Consider the following 21,920-nt stretch of genomic DNA (forward strand, 5'->3'; position numbering starts at 1 on the left):
AGAAGAGAGAAGAGTTGAAAAGTGACAGCTTTGCCCTAGCTAGGATGTAGACACAGAAATAAAAGCATTATCTGCACAAACAAGACAGACACTTATGGGAAAGGAGGAGTGCCTTAGTTGTGGGAGTAGATTCTGGTAAAGTTATATGCTGAGTACTATTAAAAAAACAAGGGAAAGCCTAGTTACTGTCAATATTTTATTATAGATATTACTAATAAAATAAATAAATAAATATTATGACTGTGAGAGAAATAGAGTTGGCACTAAGGCCAAGGAGAATTGATGCTACCATGAGGAAAGTAAGAGCCATTCATGGAAGCCAATGCATAGGAACTATTTTATTATAGATATTACTAATAAAATAAATAAACATTATAATGAATGTGAGAGAAATAGAGTTGGCACTAAGGTCAAGGAGAATTGATGCTACCATGAGGAAAATAAGAAGCCAATACATAGGGACTATTTCATTATAGATATTACTAATAAATAAAATAAACATTATAAAGACTGTGAGAGAAATAGAGTTGGCACTAAGGTCAAGGAGAACTGATGCTACCATTAGGAAAGTAAGAAGCCAATACATAGGGACTATTTTATTATAGATATTACTAATAAATAAAATAAATAAACATTATAATGACTGTGAGAGAAATAGAGTTGGCACTAAGGTCAAGGAGAACTGATGCTACCATGAGGTAAGTAAGAAGCCAATACATAGAAACCTGAATTGGTATGGGAATGCTAATGACAGGTCTATGTTAACTACAAAGTAGTAACAGCACTGAAGTAAAAGGAAAGATTAAGCAGAGGGAATTATGAGAATCATAGAATAACTATATATGAAGTTGTCAAAGAGACTGGGAAAAACTACAAACAAGGGTAGATTCGAAAGATAAGGGTAAGTAAGTAGATGGGGGTATCAAGATGACACAGTGGCAGTTAGGCCACGTTATGACAAACTGCAGGGGTTATTTGGAACCCATAAATACTAAAAGACAGTGAGATGAAGGGCAAGCCGTGATAAGAAACAGTATTCGAAGTCAAGAAATTGTGTGACTACTATCATATGAGGGGAAAGGGTGGGAGGCTGGGAACTGAGAAGTAGAAGGAATAGACAGCAAGAGGCAGAAACAGAAAATGGGGCGTGGGGCAGGGAAGCCTATGCCAAGACACGGATACGGCATGCAGCAAAAGCCTTGAGAAATGGGTGTGGAGGTTTAAGGCACCGAGGGCTGCAACCTTATGCAAAAATTATTTGGGGAAAAGTCTTGCCGAACTATAAAGGGCCGGCCGAAAAGTAAACAACGCACAGGGCTCACATTCAAGCTGAGCTGAACCTGATGAGCTCGTCCCACACCGTCAAGGCTGCAAATCCTACGCGCGTTTGACTTGGGCAATGGAGCATTTCTAAGGGCACGGGATGGCGCTGCGCGAGCACTGGGGAAGTAGGGCCCCTCCACCCGCTATTCCACGGAGGAGGGCTACTGGGCTCAATGCCGCCAGAGATGACAACCAAAGCGCGGGGGGCGGTTGGTATTAACACGGGTTAACTAACACGGAGTTTCGTAGGCGTGATCGTGTGAACAAGGGTAGGCGGGAAGGGAGAAAGGCTGACGAGGCGACCTCCTCGAGGACGCGTGTCGTTTAAGCTATCCGAAGCGCGCAGGCGACGACCTCGCGGACTCTGAGGGGGCCCAGCACATGGAGGGGGGCGGGGAGGAAGAGGAAGGAGCCAGGGCCCCCTCATACGCCATATACCTAAGTGCGTGTGAGGGGAACAGAATAGGCCTCCCCGTTACCTTTAAGCGACGACAACACGGGGCGCAAAATCCTCTCACCGGACGGCGCTGCCCGGGGTATGGAGGGGGGAGAGGGGGAGGGGAGAGGCGGTGGCGGCCGCCGCGAAGCCAACCACAGCCCCGCCACCGCGCGCGCGCGTACGGGCACACAAACTCAGTCCCCTGCTGGGGTACTCCGCGCTTGCCCCGGTCCGCCTGTCTCCCCACCCACCCTGCACGGACCCCGGACTACCATTGGTTCCCAGTTCTGGCAATGGCAGAGCTGGCCAATCCTCGCTCGCCTCTCTCACCTATGGCGAGGCGTGTGAGCGGGAGGGAAGAAGCGGCACAGGGAACGCAGCAGAGAGGAGGTGTCGTGAATTTTGATTGGCAAGGGGATATTAATCTCTACCCGCCTACCTCTCCTGCCTTCGGAGAGCTCATTGGCTGGAGTGCCTGCCTTCGTTCCTCTGTTATGTCCTTCCGATTGGCCGGCGGCATCGAAATCGCTTTTGAGGCAGAAGGAGAGTGCATAAGTGACTCAACCAGCCTTCTCACGCGCGCGCGTGAAGGAGGCGGGGCTAAGAGTCAAGGCTGAGGTCGGATTCGTGGGGCGGTGTCTATCCGCTCTCTCGCGCTCCTACCGACGCAACGACGTCAGCAACGGCTTTGCCCAGGCTTTCCCAAGATGGCGCCGCGCAGGGGGTGTCGTTAGTGGCTTGACGCGTTTGGGGCTCCGTCGTGCGCTGTTTTCTGTGAGTGGCTCCGGGAAGGAGTGAGTGAGTAGGTGAAGAAGTCCTTGTTACCCCCAAAGTCTGAGGAATCCTATGGGGTGAAAGATGGGGAGGCCGCTGCTTAGCCCGTGGCACTGGCGGCAGCTTTATGTATTAGTGGTGGTGCGGAGTAGGGGTTGAGGGGATTTCTCTACTATGTCTGAAATGTGAGGTAGAAAGTAACTAATGCGCTGTGTGGCGGGTGGATGTGAGGTGACTCAGAGTTCCTTCACATGTTACGTGTTCCGTCTTGTTGGGAGGTTGCTTGTTTGTTTCGTGCGTGCGGCTGTTGGTGGCAAAGGATGGCAGTTCTTTAAATCATCAACTGGCAGTTGGCGCAACCCACAGCAGAATGCTCCGTGATTGTTGTTTATATGGGAGCCAAAGGGGCCAGCTGTGAGTAGGCTCAGATGCCTTAGAAAGAATTGTTGCTTTGTTTGGAAATAGCAGGTCTCCAGAAAAACAATTATTTGTTAGCTTCCTTTAAGTGATGTGAATACTTCAGAAGGGCGAGATGTAAAATTTACAATAAATCAATCAATACAGGAGAGATGGGATTAGGGCAGGAAAGATTACTAATATCTGGCTTCCAGGGTGCTAGAAATTAGTTGCCGATGCACCAACTGCCTGAAAATATGCATTTGGGCTGCAAAGCGCTCCTGTGGTTTTGGGTCATGTGAACAGCAGGTCTTTCCCCCACCCCTTGTAATGCCATCATCCTTTCTGGCAGGACAGAGCTGAGCTGAGAAAATAATAAAATGTTTTTTTTTCTTTATTCAGGGTTAGCGTGTATTGCTGTATGTAACATTGTGTGTATCAACCAACTTTTTTTTCTTCAAAGGTTCTAAAGTGATTGCATGAAAACTCCTTGATCACCTGTCAAACAGGATTTTTTTCTACATCAATAAATGAAGGAAAACAAAGAAAATTCCAGTCCTTCTGCGGCTTTGGCAAACCTAGACCACACAAAACCATGCTGGTACTGGGATAAGAAAGACTTGGCTCATACACCATCGCAATTAGAAGGACTTGATCCAGCAACCGAGGCAAGATACCGTAGAGAAGGTGCCCGGTTCATATTTGATGTCGGAACCCGCTTAGGACTGTATCCTTTGAGTTCGTGTGTTGCTTGGATTTCTTGCACTTGACAGTTGAGTTAAGATTGTTCTTGCTTAATACCTACATCCGAGCAGTGTTTTCAGATTACCCTTTAATTGTGCTTAAAAGTTTAATAGCTAGTAACTATCAGGTCATCTACTTCTATTTTTTCCTCCTTGATTTTAAACCAGAAATTGAACTATTTGAATCAACTTCTTACACTTGCCTTGTAATTTCTAAAAAAGGATTATAGTGATAAATATTTCAGAGTAGGTTATTTGAAAACACTAGTGTAATATTTTGCAGAACACTTGACTGATGAAGTGTCAACTTAGTTTCGCCTGTTTTTCAGAGATTCTGGTTGTGTTCAGACAATGACAGCAGGGAAAAGAATTGCGCATGTTGTGCATGCAATCACTACCGTATTTCTTCGATTGTAAGACGCACACTAATTTCAGTACCACCAACAGAAAAAAAAACCCTAAGACACACCCGCGATTCTAAGACGCACCCCATTTTTAGAGATGTTTATATGAGGGGAAAAGTGTGTCTTAGCATCGAAGAAATAGGGTATTTGCATAATCTCCCGTGATGGAGCAGGGTTTGTCGTGTCATGCTAGCCTGGTGTGAAGCAACTGCCGCTGCACCCAATACCAGGTTCGCACGCCACCCCACCCTCTGCTACATTGTGGGAGATTATGCAGATGGTGGGCGTGAGGGGAACCACAATGGTTCCTTCCCCCATTGTGATAATTCAAACTAGGTCTCTGTGTTCCTCATTCCTAATATTCATATTAATTTTCAGTTACTAATTTCACTGTAGCACAAGGTAGGTTCACATGTATTGGTGCTGTTGCAAGAAACAGTCAATACTACCAGTGTAAAATGCAGCAGCATAAGGCGGAAGTGTAGTTAATTCTTGAGTCTATTCTACACACAGGTAATGTAAATGCATTGAACTGGAGATGGTCAATGATTGCCCTATATAAATGTGAACGCAGTAATTTAAATAAAATAAAATTTATTTGTTATAGCATTTTTAACCCACCCTTTAGCCAAAATGGCTCTCAAGGTGGCTTACAAAAATACTTCTTGAGAGAGTCCCTGCCCTCAGGCTTACAATCTAAAAAACATGACACAAAAGGAAAGGGTATTGGCAGGGGGAAAGAGTGGGAGGGTAGCAAATTTAGGCACTAGATTCTTAGTTGAAAAATGGTGTCTGTATCCGAGCATGGGATTTGCTTTGTTTCAGAATAGCTTGTTGAATGGCACGCCTGGGTTTGTCATCCAAAACTCTTGGGGGTTGAAAAGCAAACTCAGCCTTTAACCATGTAAAAAATCCTGTTGTACATTGCAAGTCACTTATAGCCTGATTGTGTCATTATGTTGAAAAATGGTCTGCTGAGTTCATTTATTGTCAAACCAACATGTAATGTTAGTGTCTGTACCAGTGTTTTAGTATTTTAGTGATGTATGTTCTTTGTTCATTAATTTTATTATTATATGTAACCATACTATAAAGTTCTCTGGGTGGCTCACAAACAAATACAACTTTAAAATACAATATATAACAATAAAAACTTAAAACTAAACCACCATCATATGAATTTTGATACATTATTCAGATTCATTTGAGATTAAAATTTATACTTGAGTTTGAGCTAAGTTTTGTTTACATTCTTAACCTATGATCCAGACATTATGATACGCTGGCAACTGGAATAATATACTTTCATCGATTTTATATGTTCCATTCCTTTAAACAGTTCCCAAGATATGTAAGTATAAATCTGTTTCTTTTCTTTAAAAAGTCATTTATTATTTTGATTATGATGATGATACTGTGCCATCCATCTACATGATGTTTGACAAAGAATAAAACATATGTCCCTGTGCCAAGAGGATTAAAATCTAGAAATAGACATGACAAGCTATAATAGGGAAATAGGGAAAGAATATGCAATTATTGTAGTTATATATTCTTAGGATTTGTTGCAGTAGGATAAGTCTGACGTGCCAAAAGCTTCACAGAAAACTTTGAATTTGGGATGTTTTAAAGTATTTCAGTTTCCTATTGCAAATTCAGGCAATGGCTGCATTCAGATGCCATGTTAAGCCAAAATTCTGAAGAATCCTCACTTACTATGAACGTGCTAGTGTATGCAGCCCATTTAGCTCCTCCTTAATTGGCTCCTGTTGCCTGCAGGAGCAGCTAAACAAACCAGGAATCAAAAGTTACTATATTGTTCAAACCGGGGCTCCTGGCTTATTGCTTCCAAACAAGCCAGGATTTGTTAACCAAGAATACTCCTTGGTACAACAAGCCAAGAATCCTGGGCTGGGTGACATGCTAAGCCTTTGATTCTTGCTTACCTTAGTATGTCCTGTTGGCAAGGAAGAGGCAAGTGGGAGCAAATGAATTATAAGCACCAAAACACAGCTCTTTTAGAATAAATCAGGATTCTCTAGAATTCTTACTCAGGCATCGAAAAGTGGTCAATGTGTTCTTGCTGTGATTGTGTCGTAATATGCTGTATTATTGTGCAAATTAAATGTTTACCAGTTATTTACTTACTTATTTAAAATATTTCTTGCCCGCCTTTCAGGGCAGAAGCTCTCCCAACCTGTGAAACAACAACACATAAAAAGATACAGTATTAAAAGCAATAAAGAGCAATAAAAACACAATAAAACAGGATCTCAAATCAAACAGTAGGAAAAATTTGAGTATCGTAAACTGGCAGTTGTTTCACTCAGATGCCAGTAGGTGGGGCAAAGAGATTTCTATAGGCTGAGAAGCAAGTATCTTGGCAAGTTCTGGCTTTTAGAAAAACAGTGTTGATCTAGATGGAATTTTGGTCTGATTCAACAAAGCACACAGTTAACAGAGTGTGTACTTCACTACCATAAGATGTAGTGATGGCCATCAATTTTGATGGTTTTAAAAAGGGGTTAGATAAATTCCTGGAGGAGAAGGCTATCAATAGCTACTAGTCCTGATAGCTATGTGCTACCTCCAGTAGCAGAGGTATAAAGCCTACATACACCAGTTGCTGGGGAACATGGTTGGGAGGGTGCTATTGAAGTCATGTTCTGATTGTGGGCTCCTGGTCAACAGCTGATTGACCATTGTGAACAAAATGCTGGACTAGATGCAGGGTGGATATGATTTAAATCATGATTTAAATCACTACTCAGAAAGACTCAATTTAATCATGTTACTTTGCCCCCCCTCCCCAAAGATTCATTCTTGCTGGTATAATCTTAATATTTACAACTAGGTGAAGGTTTCATTTTTAGAATAGCAACTTTTCAGATTAGTTTTACAGTTATATCAAAATAATAATAATACTGACTTAGTTATACTATTAGAAACACATTATAGATAGATAGTTTTGAAATTAATGCGAGGTGAACTACCGTATTTCTTCGATTGTAACACGCACACTAATTTCAGTACCACCAACAGAAAAAAAAATCCTAAGACACACCCGCGATTCTAAGATGCACCCCATTTTTAGAGATGTTTATAGGGGGGGAAAAGTGTGTCTTAGAATCGAAGAAATAGGATATCTCCTGTTTAATAGGTTAATCTTTCATATTTGGACAACTTTTCTGCTGTACTTTATTGGAAGAAGAAAAATAATCTTACAGAAACCTCTGGAAGAGCATGACATTGTGAATGGATTAATGGAATTCATTTACCAAAAAATTTAAAAAGCTTCATGCTACATAATTAAAAACTAATCCTTATTTCATAATGACTAACCTTTGGACTATAATGTATCTTAAATAGAAAACTATCTTTAGATAGACTTTTCCTCAAAAAGCATTTTATTAAAAACGTCCAATTTAAATTTAAAAAATCTGATTTAAATAAAAAAAATCCAATTTAAATTTTAAAAAATCTGTTTTGTTTTTTTTAATTTAAAAAAAAACATTGATTTTTATCCACCCTGACAAGGTGAACCCTTGGTCTGATCCAGCAGGGCTCCTCTTATGATCTGGCTGAAGTATTATTATTATTTTAGAGCTTTCCAATATACTGCTGGTGATTAACATTTTTTAGCGAAGTAGGTGTCTGCATATGTCAGATATGTATACTTTTATTTTTATGAATGGGATAACTTGTTTTTCTTAACATAAGTGAAATGTTCTTTTCTTTGAATTGTATAGCTAGAGAACTTTCTAAAGCCATTTTTCTTGTGTGTTTTTTGATAGGTGACTGGTGCTTGCTGTCTCTTCCTAGCAGGGAAAGTTGAAGAAACACCCAAAAAATGTAAAGATATCATCAAAACAGCTCGTAATTTATTAAATGATGTGCAGTTTGGGCAGTTTGGAGATGATCCAAAGGTAAACTGACATGTGCTAATGTTTATTGCACTTAAATTGTCATGGCACAACCCTAATATTATTGTCTGCAGACGATTAGCACATGATATCAGTGGTGGTCTTGGTATAAAACAGCTTAAACTAGCAGTAAGCCTAAACTAGAAGACTTGAATTGTTTTTTTATAAATATTGACAAGTTATTTCAGTATTTAACAACTGAAAGACATTTCAGTGGTTGGGTTCATTTAGATAGTATTTTCACCATATGTTGTTTTGAAAGGCAATGTATATTGCAGTGCTTGTGTGTTGTTCTCCTGTTGCATTTGCCTGTCTTTTCAGCAAAGAAATAATCCACTGCACAGGGGAAGCAGTGAAACTGGCCACACAGAGTGCAGCCATATGCATACAGTAAGCAAATTGGAAAAAATAAACTTTTGTCACTTATTTCTTTGTTATAGTAATTATAGGCATTTTCTTATCCTCAAAGTCTTCAGACAACTTAGTCACAAAGGTACTCTTTACAAAAGGTAATCTTTACAAAATTAACATATCCTAGAAAGCCATGCAGGTTAACATGGACCAAATATTTCATTGGCTTGTTTCAGCATATAAGTCAGAGTATATGTGTCACTAGGCTGTTCTGCCACATTGTCTGTCAGCAGCTCTGGGAGCATCTGAACACTTTGTGAGTAGTTCCCTAGCAAGATTATTGTGGTTGTCTATTCTTGTGAAAATTGCTGTAGACCCAAAGCTTTAGCTAGCCTTTATGCATTCAGATAACCAGCATGAGAAGATTAAAGTTATGTCCTTGACCCATTTTGGTGAGATGGTGACTCCTGAGGATATGTTCCATCCAAGTCCACTGGAATTAGTTATCAGCGAAGACGCTTCTGTTAGTGTGTTGGAGTAGTACTCCAAGTAATGACAAACTGAAAGAACCTGCCCAGATAAGCTTGCAGGAAAAAATAAAGTAGCCTTTATCAACATCCAAATTATGCTTTTATCATGGAGATTTTTCTTGAGCTGTTGGAAGTCATTCTTGAAATAACTGAAAGCAAACAGCTCTATTTCTTTCCTAGAAATTAGCATTTGACTGCACATCTGTGTAGTTTCGCTCTTTCCCCAGAACCGGCAGCAGTATTACGTATTCCCCACCCCAGAATATGGTTGTACAGCAGGTATAAGCAATTGGATTTGCCATTGGGTCATATTGTGGAGGTAGTGAAGGCCAGTGCATTAGGTTGCCAGGAAAGCAACCGCCTCAGTGCCCACAGAATTTGTAGCCCATAACCTCACCTCTCTACTCTCCCCATATTTTGCCCTTGTTGATATTTCCCCAGTAGTCCAAGAGGCTTTTTTCCCAGCAGGGAAAGCTAGAGACGCATCAGACTTGACTATAACTATAGTTCCTTGTACGCTCCTACTACTTCTTCTTCCTACTAGCTTTTTAGGCCACAGAGACACCAAGTGTAGGATATGGAGAGAAACCTGAAGGGTTCTGAACATCCACTGGTGAGCTAGGAGGAAATTGCTCTTGCTGAATATGTTGCACAACCACAAAAATACAGGTCCTTTATTTAGATGGTAAGAGAAGTGCCAGTTTTTTAAAAACTATATAGTTGAGGTTACGTCACAGAAGCCTAATATTCCAGAAGTAGATAACCGTAGATACAGCATCCCTTGGCGTTATTGTTTAATGTCATCTGGAACTTTTGTGACATGAAAAATTAATTAGCTGACATTTTGGAGTGATATAGTCTTTGCTCCCTTTTGATATTTAGGAAGAAGTTATGGTTTTAGAGAGGATCTTACTGCAGACAATAAAATTTGACTTACAAGTGGAGCACCCTTACCAATTCCTGCTTAAATATGCTAAGCAACTCAAAGGTATGGAAAGTTGCGTTACTGAATGTTAGTATGTATGTATTTGATTATCCATTTTTGTCACTGTTTCATCTGCCAGAGTTTTAGAAGATCTTATGGAAATGAAAAAATGAAATATTTGTAAGCCATTTAGCATAGTTTGCACTTGTATATAAAGTTTAGGGTATGAGACAGATATGAAGTCTAGATTTGTTGCATTCTTTGTGTGATTTCATTTATGCAGTTTGTTTTACAAGGGAGATGAACTTAAATTCACTCAGTTGTCTTTGTGCCTACACATATGTAAAAACTGCGTAGGAAAAAGCATGAAAACTGTGTAGGTCATCACATGTGATTAATCGCACACATGTCTTTTTTGTGTGCGCTGACTTCCAAGAAGGAGGAATGTAATTCTGCTTGGATGAAGTAATGTCTTGCATTATTATTATTATTTAGCTTTTAGTCTGACTCACCTCCAATTCAAAGTAGCAGCTGAGGCAGTTTGTGTAAAGCTCTTGTCAAAAAGGTTAAACCTGCAGGGTAGCTGTTTGGTGGAGAAGAAGCAGGGCTCTGAATCCATTCACTTCTGATCAGCTGATTGACTGCAATAATTTCAGAGGGGCTTTGAATACACAATCGGTAGAATCAAAAGCTAGATGCATATACTTCAGCAAACAGTTGCCCATCCCATTGGAGATACATGTGTAGTTTTCATGTAAAGCTTATAGACTACTGAGTCTGTATCTTACAAAGATGCATGCAATTTGTAAGGCTGCAATCCAGTGCATGCTTCTGCGTAAATCCCATTGAGAGAGGACTGGAATGCTTGACGGACCTTTTTGACCAAATCAAAGATTGTAGTTGCCAGCACCCTGCTGGTCAAGCCCTCTCCACCAGCCTTTCCCTTGGGAAACGCCAGGTGAGGAGAAAAAAGTGCCCTCTATTGGGTTCTGCCCCATAAAGGCACATGAAGCACCTATTGGCAGCAGAGCCCAAAGGTGCTTCTGCCTGCCTGATTTTCCCCGAGGGAAAGAGTGGAGCTCCAATCCCTGCAGGCTGCCTTTCTTGCTCCCGAGTGGGAAAGGCCAGTGAGGAGCTGGGCTGCCAGTTTGGCCCTGTGTTGCTGAGGCTCTTCTTGATTTTGCAGATGCCAAACAATGCCCAGCCTTCTTCCCAAATTTTGGAGCTGGAAAGAGGGCTGCGAAACAGCCCAGATGGTCTCCGCCCACCTCTTCAGCTTCAAAGTAGGGAGGAAGCCTGACTACTCGTCAGACTTGCCAGTGAGAATTGCCTACTTCACCATGGCTAGCAAATTTATTGAAGTGTGCCTGTTGAACTTGGTGGGTCTTGTGAATAAGCATGCATAGAATTGTGTTACACATCTGATAACTACAAAGCTGTTTATTGTCCTAATAGAGTAATTTGTTTTTGACCGTCTCAATAGGTGATAAGAACAAAATTCAAAAACTGGTTCAAATGGCGTGGACATTTGTAAATGACAGGTAAAAATTATCTGCTAAAAAAGTTCTGTTTTGTTTTATATTTGAGATTCTGGTCACTTTTTTGTCTGCAGTATTTCAAAAGGAATTTTTTTTAAAAATCATTATTCAGATTCATTTGCACCCTACCTTACATCCTTGGCCAAAATTTGATTAAGTGCTTTGGAGTGTGGCTACAATTGCATATTAAAGTGTGCAGTGTATGGAAGAGGAACATGAAACAGGAGTGCTCAAATCAATGCCTGGAGTAATGGACGAGAAGAAGGAAATAAACTTAACTTCAATCTAGACAAGATGAAGGTATCATTACTATGTGGTTCATCCTGTTAGGCTTGGATCAAGTTCATAGCCTGGAGGTCATAATTTATTTATAACATTTGTATACCACTCGCCACCTAGACAGGTTGCGGAGTGGTGACCAACAAGAGATAAAATGAATAGAAGATAAAAAGAATAAACATGCTATAAAAATTATTCTTAAAAAAAAATAGTCAACCAAAGAAAGCTTGCTGGAAAAGAGCTGTTTTCAGGAGATGCCAAAAACAGTGCAATGTTAGCACCTACATGACCTCCAGAGGCAGGAGTTCCATAAGAAGGAAGCTGCCACACTGACTGCTCTCTTGGTGGACTGCAGTCAGGCTATAAGTCCATGTGGAACCACCAGGAGCCTGCCCTGTGAGCCTCACTGATTGGGCAGGTTGGTAAGGGAGAAGGCGCACTCTCAGGTTTTTATCTTTGTTGCTGGGGGCACAGAATGCCTTTTACCAACTAAGACTAGTAGACCAGCTATGACCTACATGGACAGGGATAGCCATTATCATGGCATGTTAACTTCTCATTTGGAATATTTTATTTATTTATTACATTTATATTACATTATAAATTATTATTACATTATAAATTATAAATTAATAATATTAATTTATATTATAAATTACATTTATAAGAGCCTCTTGTGCTGCAGAACGGTAAAGCAGCAGTTTCTGCAGCTGAAACTCTCCCCATGGCCTGAGTTCGAGCCCAGCGGAAGCTGGTGTCAGGCAGCCGGCTCAGGTCAACTCAGCCTTCCATCCTCCCGAGGTCGGTAAAATGAGTACCCAGTGAGCTGGGGGAAAGGTAATAATGGCTGGGGAAGGCAACGGCAAACCACCCCGCTTTAAGGCCTGCCAAGAAAATGTCAGCGAAAGCTGGCGTCCCTCCAAGAGTTAGTAATGACTCAGTGCTTGCACGAGAGGTTCCTTTCCTTTTTCTACATTTATATACCGCCCCATAGCTGAAGTTCTCTGGGGGGGTTACAAAGGTTAAAAACAGTGAACATTAAAAACAAATATACAAAAATTTAAAACCATCAAAAGCATAAAAACAATATCCATTTAAAACAACTATTCTGGAGTCGTTGCAATGTGATGTACATCAGGCTGCCTTTGAAAGCTGCCAGAAGGTTCTATATATGGTTCAGAATATGGTTGTGCAATGTCAATATTTAATGTGTGCATGGTCATTGCTTCGTGCTAAATCAGAAGCCTTTGTGCTGCTGAGTCTCATTTTGCAGTACCTGGAAATGAAAGGAAGACAAAAGAAGTACCTTTAGATCTTTCTGGGGATCATTGCAATTCAACATTATGGTGAACCTTAATTGTCATAAATAAGCTGTAGTAGAACACTGCTAGAAAGGATCAGGATGAGTTCAACCTGCCTGCCCGTTGGCAACACTCTGAAATGTTTCATGCTGATGCCAATAAAGCTTTTTCTTGAGACACTGAAGAAAACTTCAGCGATTATAATTCCATACCACAATGGAGCATCCCCACTGACTTTGAGTGTTGCCGAGATTACGTCTAAATTTTTTAACAGGAGCAGATTATTCAATCTGTTTTGTATCTCTAATATGACACAAAGAATGCAAAATGTGAGTTTTGTATTGCTGCCATAATTTAATAGATTAATGAAAATAAGGTTGCTCATAACCACTAATCAGCCTGATACAATTTTGGTATGAGGACGTTTGATCTGTTTGGGTCATATATTGAGTTAATTTATTTATTACATCATTATGCCACTTTTCTGTTAAATCATTACTATATCATTCGTAATAACTGCTAAATAATAACATGCAGATGTCTGGTGAGACTCTCCTGATGTGGATTCTGGTTTGTTTTTCTAGTCTGTGCACTACATTGTCCCTGCAATGGGAGCCTGAGATTATAGCAGTTGCAGTGATGTATCTGGCTGGCCGTTTGTGCAAGTTCGAGATTCAGGAGTGGACATCAAAGCCAATGTACAGAAGATGGTGGGAGCAGTTTGTGCAAGATGTACCTGTTGATGTCCTGGAAGGTACTGGAAAGATTTGCTGGCGCTCAGAAAGTGGTCTAATGCAAAACTGAGAATACAATGCAGTAGTTTTGAACTTGTTGACTTCTTGAAAATGCATTGGTACCACTTTGAACACAACTTTCAAACAATTCTCGTTCTTTAGCTGTTCATTTCTATGCTTAACATTGTCTTTCTTTTTAAAGACATCTGTCATCAGATCTTAGATCTGTACTCGCAAGGGAAGCAGCAAATGCCTCATCATACCCCACATCAGCTGCCGCAGCCTCCTTCGCTTCAGTCCACACCTCCGGTGCCGCCACCCCAGCAATCTCAAAGTTCAGAGCAGTCACAACCACAACAGCCAAAAGAGTCTCAACCAGCAGGACAGCAGCAACAGCAGCCACAAGCTCAACAGTCCAAAAAGCCCTCGCCTCAGTCCAGTCCTCCCCGGCAGGCAAAACGACCAGCGGTAAGGATAATAGAAATAATATCTTACCCTGCAAAGCACAGCAGATATTTTAACCCATACTTTTACTATTTATTTGATGTTTTAATTTTTGTGAACTGCCCCAAGAGCTGTGGCTGTTGGGCGGTGCAAGATATTCCTAAGGTAGAAAAGATTTCTGGGGTAGGAAAAGAAGGATATATGGGAATAGTGTAAAGGGCGCTAGTTTCCTTGCCCAATTGGTAATGTTATTTATTTTAAAAGGATCATCGGCCAGTCCCTTTCCCAATTAAGAAGCTATCCTAGAGTTCCTACCTGATATGTCTAGCTTAACGTCCTAGGACATGGCTTGACTTTGGCATTGGGAAATACTAAACCACAAGTAACTGGATAGGTTAGAAGGAGTTCCCGTTGCTTTCCATTAATGAGAAGGACAATATCATACTTACGCTCACCACATACCCTAAAGGAAATCAGAAAAGAAGGTCAAGACAAAGTATAAAACAAGGGCCCCCAACATGGCAGCGATGAGTGCCTTGCTACCTGCAGGCACCTTCAGTGCTCTCCACTGCACCCTTTGAATTTTTTTAAAAATAAAAACCTTGGAAAATGTGAGGGTAGTCTTCTGTCTCCCTTTCCTGCCTCTAGTCTTTCTCTCCTTCTACCTCTTTGCCTTGCTGTTTCCCCCTCCCTCTCAGCCTTTGGGCTCATTATTTCTCTCCCTGCCCCATGTCTTTAGCTCACTTCTCACTGCCCAGGCCTCCATGGCAGCCATTTTATGACTAGCTGCATCCTCCTTGGGAGCCATTTTGTGACAGTGCCCACAACAGTTTCTCAAATTCCCAAATGTGTCCATGGGTCCAAAAAGGTTGAGGACCCCTGGTATAGAACATACACGGCCAACACAGCTTTCGGCTAGCAGAGGTTATCGCCTGTTTGTTTGTTTATTTATTTATTGGCAGTTTGTTGGCAGCAAACCCAGCCAGTATCTTCCGTTTACTTTTGAACATTCGATGTGTGATATGATCGCTTACTGTACTTTGATTCTTAATCCTGCCTCTTCATATTTATTCATATGTGTAAATGTCACCATAGTTCGATAGCAAGTTTAATAGCGATGCCCCAACTTGTTATCTGACCTGTCTGGGAACATGAAGCATATCAAACAACTTTTTTCCTCATAATGTTCTCTTTTTCTCAGGTCAAGCTTCCTGCCAATAATAAGTCAAAATGAAACTTTGTTTCTGGCAGCCTTGTTAGCTAGGCCTCTGTGAGATATCTGATATGACCATTGCCTTAAAATTGTCTGCAGGCTATGAAATAGGCATGAAATAAATGAATGAATCTGTGGTCAGAATGAAAAGCTTGAAGCTCTTGACTACCTCACAATTTTTATTGGCAATATTGAAGTCTTATGAAGAGTGTTGGAACTGCTGAATTATCATTTATTTCAAGCATGTAGATCCTGCTACTAGTGTGATTTGACTGATTTGCACACTTTCCCCCTCTTTAACAGGCTGTATCACCAAAGGATGAAACCAAAACTGCAGGTAAGATACTTTTTTTCTTTTGTTTTGTAATGATTTATTTTATAAGAATAAAAGTATACTTTATTTAAAGTATTTTTATCCTGTTCCTCACCTCAGAAAATGTTCCTGGAGCAGTTTAAAATCAGTCAGCACATGAGACACTCGAGACAAGTCCCTGCCTGCAAGCTCACAATCTAAAATAGACATGACACACAAGGAAAAGCAAATGGGGGGGAAGAGGAAAAAATCAAGTAGAATTTCAGCAGGGCTGGTGGAGGGACAGACCAATTGGAGCAAGCCCTGATTTCCCCTTTGCCTGCTCCTTTCTCTCTCCTTCCTTCCCACAGGGCAGATGAGAGTTGTTTGCAATGCACTTCATGCATATCTAATCAGAAGCAAGTCCCACTCAGCCTTAAACTCTACAATTGTATTGTTACTTTTAGTCTGAAGTAACTTAGAATCATAGAATAGCAGAGTTGGAAGGGGCCTACAAGGCCATCGAGTCCAACCGCCTGCTCAGTGCAGGAATCCACCCTAAAGCATCCCTGACAGACGGTTGACCAGCTGCCTCTTGAATGCCTCCAGTGTGGGAGAGCCCACAACCTCCGCAGGCAACTGACTCCATTGTCGCACTGCTCTAACAGTCAGGAAGTTTTTCGTGATGTCCAGCTGGAATCTGGCTTCCTTTAACTTGAGCCCTTTATTCCGTGTCCTGCACTCTGGGAGGATCGAGAAGAGATCCTGGCCCTCTTTTGTGTGACAACCTTTTAAGTATTTGAAGAGTGCTATCATATCTCTCCTCAATCTTCTCTTCTCCAGGCTAAACATGCCCAGTTCTTTCAGTCTCTCTTCATAGGGCTTTGTTTCCAGACCCCTGATCATCCTGGTTGCCTTCCTCTGAACCCGCTCCAGCTTGTCTGCGTCCTTCTTGAATTGTGGAGCCCAGAACTGGACGCAATACTCTAGATGAGGCCTAACCAGGGCCGAATAGAGAGGAACCAGTACCTCACGTGATTTGGAAGCTATACTTCTATTAATGCAGCCCAAAATAGCATTGGCCTTTCTTGCAGCCATATCGCACTGTTGGCTCATATTCAGCTTGCAATCTACAACAATTCCAAGATCCTTCTCATTTGTAGTATTGCTGAGCCAAGTATCCCCCATCTTGTAACTGTGCCTTTGGTTTCTATTTCCTAAATGTAGAACTTGGCATTTATCCCTATTAAATTTCATTCTGTTGTTTTCAGCCCAGCACTCCAGCCTATCAAGATCACTTTGAAGTTTGTTTCTGTCTTCCAGGGTATTAGCTATCCCACCCAATTTGGTGTCATCTGCAAATTTGATCAGCGTTCCCTGCACCTCCTCGTCCAAATCATTAATAAAAATGTTGAAGAGCACTGGGCCCAGGACTGAGCCCTGCAGTACCCCACTCGTTGCCTCTCCCCAGTTTGAGAAGGTTCCATTGATAAGTACTCTTTGAGTCCGATTCTGTAGCCAACTGTGAATCCACCTAATAGTTGTTCCATCTAGCCCACTTTTAGCTAGTTTGTTAATCAGAATATCATGTGGTACTTTGTCAAAAGCTTTGCTGAAGTCAAGATATATGACGTCCACAGCATTCCCACGGTCCACAAGGGAGGTTACCTTATCAAAAAATGAGATCAAATTAGTCTGACAGGACTTGTTCTTGACAAATCCATGTTGGCTTCTAGTGATCACCGCATTGATTTCAAGGTGTTTACAGATTGACTTCTTTATAATCTGCTCCAGAATTTTCCCAGGGATGGATGTCAGACTGACTGGTCTGTAGTTCCCAGGTTCCTCCTTTTTGCCCTTTTTGAAGATAGGGACAACGTTAGCCCTCCTCCAGTCATCCGGCACCTCACCCATCTTCCATGATTTTGCAAAGATAATAGACAAAGGTTCTGAGAGTTCTTCCGCTAGCTCCTTCATTACTCTAGGATGCAGTTCATCGGGCCCTGGAGATTTAAACTCATTCAAGGAAATTAGGTGTTCTTTGACCATTTGTTTATCAATCTCAAACTGCAATCCTGCCCCCTCAACTTCTGCTTCACTTTTTCCAGGGGGGTCATAGACCCGCTTTTGGGAGAAGACCGAGGCAAAGTAGGAATTGAGCATTTCAGCCTTTTCTTTGTCATCTGTTATCAATTTGCCATCCTCATTAAGCAGTTGAACCACCATTTCTTTCCTCTGTCTTTTACAGATCACTTTATTTGATTGCTGCTACTTTTTTTGTTCTGTTAATCGCAACACTACCTCTTAATTTTTTTTTCTATTTTCAGAGGCACCCCCTACTAAGATTGCTAAAACTGAGGCTTCTCATCCACCAGCACCCCCTGTGCATCCACCACCTGGTGAGTTCCATTGTGAGATAGAAAATATAATCTAATTGATTGTAGCCTTCAGTTTAATGTGGTTTTCTCTGAAACTATAAATATATTCTTGTAAGCATCCCTGAAGTCCTTCCCCCTGAAGGCTACCGGGGAGGAGAAACCCTGCTGTTCTCTCTAATCAGAGAGAACGGGAATCGGCCTGTAGGGGAGGCACAAGGTCGGCAGACCCACCCCAGCCAAGGAATTTCCGGCCAGTGCCTTAGTCGCAGTAGCTATGCGTGCCCCACGTCCTTTCCAGTGAGAAGCCGGTCCCTATCTGAAGCACTGGCTGGGGATCAGATGTCATTTGGCTTACAGGGCATTGGGTTGGGTGGATCATCTAGTGCACCACCCCAATACATCCTCTGGGAGCCCCAGATCCAGATGGCTGTTGCCACAAAATACATGCAGGGATTGGGCATTTCACGCGGTTAAGTATTCATGTGCTGGTAGGACATTTCAGCCACTTCTCTGTGATAAATACATACATGGGGATTGGGAAATGTTGCAGCACCTTTTTGAGTGGCAGGAAGAGCACTAGGTGGAGCAGTGACTAGTGGTGAGGTGTTGGAGGGCAGAGCTCTGTGTTAAACTAAGATTCAGCTACCATGTGGAATATTGGGGAAAGGCGGTGAAGTCACCTTGTTTTTCTCCTTTGGTTAGCAAAATGTCTTGGGCCAGTCCTGCAAATACAAACACTTAAACAGCAATTCAGGGTTTTTTTTTTCCCTATTCAGAGTTTGATTGCCTTAAGCAGGAACTTTGCCTTTGTCAAATAGGACTTGCAGCTGTTCAACATCTTTCCATTCCTTTGACACGTTAGCTGTCCTTCTCCTGACCCTGAGATAGGACTTAAATAATTTATGGTACAACTGCATAATCTTAATATTAACTGATGAAATGGGGCTGAAAGAGACTTCCAACAGTAAGCTTTGCATTCTCAGTATGTTCTTTGTTTCGGAACAAAAACACAAGGAAATACAATGCAGACCTTGCTAACTTAATGTTTTTAGTTCTAAAACATAACCTACTTCCCCCTCCGCCCAACATAAAGGATAGATGCAATGTAGATGTAATACCTATATATAAACTGTGTGTAGCAACACTTTACATTTCCTCCTCTTCAAATGTGTTCATTATGTCTGGAATTCGTAGAATTTCTTGCTGAAACACAGACTGCTAATGTTTATTTAAGACGATTTCCCCAATTCTTTATCATGTTTTTAATCTATAATCAGTGCTAGCAAAATGTCACAATTGTTAGACAACAGTATCTGATTAAGAAATCAGTATTTTTCCAGCTCCACCTTTTATGACCTTGAAATAGTTATAACTTCCCTGAACGTATTACAGAAGGAGGAAAGAAACTGGGCTTTTTCCTGCTCTTCTACCAAGTTCAATGATTTCTATAGTTCATTTGCAGACAGGTTTTAGGCAAACAGTATGATTGAAGCTGTCAGAATATGTGACTTCATGATTGGCTACTCATTCATCAGGACTCCTCACATTGTCCGTCATTTATATAATTGGATCTTTCAGTTCACATAGTGCGGAAAAAACTCCAAACAGCCTGGTCCTGTCCCTTTTGTCAGCTGCTTCAGACCCAATACAGATTTGGGTTACATCTAGTGTGTCATCCTGTGTCAGGGGATTTGGAAGAACTACCCATTTATATCCCCATCTAAATAAACCTAAAATACCCATTGCAGTAGCTTTTCATGGACACATCATTTCCCCCTATGTATTGGGGCAGGGGGGATTTTAACAACTTAGTGTCTCATTTTCTAATGATTTCAAGTGACTTGCTTTCATGACCAACACAATGTTCTGTTCTGCAACCTTTTGTGTATTTCCCCTGCACTCATTCACTCACAGAAGCTAAAATAGGAATCAAAGCTTGGTTTTATCTTCAGATCCCTCCGGGTTACCATTCTCTGGCTTATTCTTTGTTGCTTGTTAAAACGGTCAGCAGTTCCTTTTCAAAGGTCCACTTCTTCTCAGGGAATAGAACCTGAGAAAGTATATTCAGTGTTGTTCATCACTCTCTCTCATTGGCATATGCAGTTGACTAACGTGTTTTTTGTGTGTGTTGTGGTTCTGCTTTTCAGAGCATAAGCCTCCTCTGACAACTGCAGTTTCTATGGGAGGTGATCAGGCTACTACTCCAGTTGATTCCGTAGACATGGCAAAAGTCCAGATTGCGCCTCCATCTCATCCGGCTCCTGTACATCAGCCGCCACCTATGCCTCACCGTCCCCCACCTCCACCCCCACCATCTAGTTACATAACCGGCATGTCCACTACCAATTCCTACATGTCAGGAGAAGGATATCAGAGCCTTCAATCAATGATGAAGACAGAAGCACCAACCTATGGAGCTCTACCGCCCAGCTATGGACCTCCTGCTCACTTGCCATATCACCCTCATGTGTATCCTCCTAATCCTCCTCCACCTGTTCCTCCGCCACCGCCCACTTCCTTTCCCCCACCGACTATTCCTCCCCCTACCCCAGGATACCCACCACCACCTACCTACAACCCTAATTTCCCACCTCCACGGTTACCTCCCTCCCATGCTGTCCCCCCTCACCCCCCTCCAGGACTGGGAATGCCACCTGCAAGCTACCCCCCTCCCACAGTGCCCCCTGGTGGACAGCCACCAGTACCACCTCCAATACCACCACCTGGCATGCCACCTGTTGCAGGACTTGGACGTGCTACTTGGATGAGATAGCAGTTGTACACAGAATACTTTGTAACTTTGGGGAATTGTTTAACAGGAGTTGAGCGGTAACTAGTGGAATAGTTTGTATAATGTAGAGACTGATGTATGAAAATCTAGAAGGCAGTGACTTAAAATCTTTACTGGTCTGCTTACAGTTTAGTCAGCAGAGAGCAATACAGGCTTTAGTTTCAATATTGCAAAGCTAGTTAAAATCCAAGTTCTAAGTTAATTCTAGCACTGGATTACTTTGCACTAGTACAAATGTTTTAAAGGCCATATTGGCTTAGTTATATTGCTAAGAAAATTTGCTTCTAGAAATCAGTGCCTACTTTTTAAGTATCAGGATTAAGGTTATCATTCCATCTGAGAGAGAAAAAGGCTTTTCTGGTTTTCATTATATAACATTCCAGCAACACTTAGTTTGAAGTAACAGAGCCAATTTTATTTAATATATTTATACATACATATACAACATCTGCAGTCCATAGCTGATGAACATCCGTTGGTGTTTGCCTTTCTGCCATTTTTGTTTTGGAATGTACTTGGATCTTGACCGGTAATGTATGTTTACACTTATGTGCAAATTCCTGTAGATAATCATCTATGTTTTCTAAGTGTGAAAGTCTGAATGTAATGGCATATGGTGATTTACAACTTGATTTTTTTTAAAGGCTGACTTTGTTGACATGTACCCAAATAAACCTGGTTCTGAAATCTATAGAGAGTAGAAATCGTTTTTAAAATGTCTCGGTAGAGCCCTCCTGCCACCCAGTAAATCTAATCAGGATCATGTACAACCCAAGCATTTGTTTATTCAAAATCTGGCTGATTTTGAGGAACTGGGAACAGGTGAACATAGCAACAGAACCCACTTCCTGGCATGGATGGGATACCAAGTATGAAGGATTTGTGAAGCTTTATAAGGAAAGATGTAACGTTTTTGCATTGCTTAGAAACATAACCTCAGGTTTCCAGATTTGGCACTTTTGTTAGTGGAAAATTCAGGACCATCAATTTAATTTTATAGGGAAACTTCTCAGAAAGAAATTTAGTACAGGAAAGTTGAAAGGAATAATTGAGTGTCAAAATTTTCAGGAAACTTGGAGGTCGTTTAAAATTGTAGTCAAAAGTATGCCAGGATTGTTAAACAGACTTCCTTTAAGAGAGAC

The 21,920-nt window shown here is 41.4% G+C and overlaps 2 protein-coding genes across 4 annotated transcripts in view; one reads left to right on the forward strand and one right to left on the reverse strand.

Annotated features, from left to right (window-relative positions):
• Positions 1–1,950, reverse strand: part of SETD3 (SET domain containing 3, actin N3(tau)-histidine methyltransferase) — a 60,621-nt gene extending 58,671 nt beyond the window's left edge. The window contains exon 1 of the mRNA XM_063118023.1: positions 1,803–1,950. The gene's annotated coding sequence lies outside the window, so the exon portion shown is untranslated. The remainder of the gene's footprint in view (positions 1–1,802) is intronic.
• Positions 1,951–2,433: 483 nt separating this feature from the next.
• Positions 2,434–21,469, forward strand: CCNK (cyclin K). Of its 3 annotated transcripts, XM_063118025.1 has the most exons (12): positions 2,434–2,564; positions 3,396–3,659; positions 5,349–5,430; positions 7,874–8,005; positions 8,324–8,392; positions 9,766–9,871; positions 11,292–11,349; positions 13,511–13,680; positions 13,863–14,128; positions 15,621–15,654; positions 17,937–18,008; positions 20,135–21,469. In XM_063118025.1, the coding sequence occupies exons 2-12, from the start codon at positions 3,463–3,465 to the stop codon at positions 20,758–20,760; spliced, it is 1,812 nt and encodes a 603-aa protein (XP_062974095.1). In that variant the 5' UTR covers positions 2,434–2,564; positions 3,396–3,462; the 3' UTR covers positions 20,761–21,469. The 3 variants fall into 3 exon arrangements, with proteins under 3 accessions (XP_062974095.1, XP_062974096.1, XP_062974097.1); XM_063118026.1 differs by lacking the exon at positions 8,324–8,392; XM_063118027.1 differs by lacking the exons at positions 2,434–2,564; positions 3,396–3,659; positions 5,349–5,430 and having other exon boundaries at positions 7,916–8,005; positions 8,281–8,392; positions 15,618–15,654.
• Positions 21,470–21,920: the final 451 nt, after the last annotated feature.

The sequence above is a fragment of the Elgaria multicarinata genome, chromosome 2 (genome assembly GCF_023053635.1).
Source record: "Elgaria multicarinata webbii isolate HBS135686 ecotype San Diego chromosome 2, rElgMul1.1.pri, whole genome shotgun sequence".
In the NCBI taxonomy this organism is placed as follows: domain Eukaryota; kingdom Metazoa; phylum Chordata; class Lepidosauria; order Squamata; family Anguidae; genus Elgaria; species Elgaria multicarinata.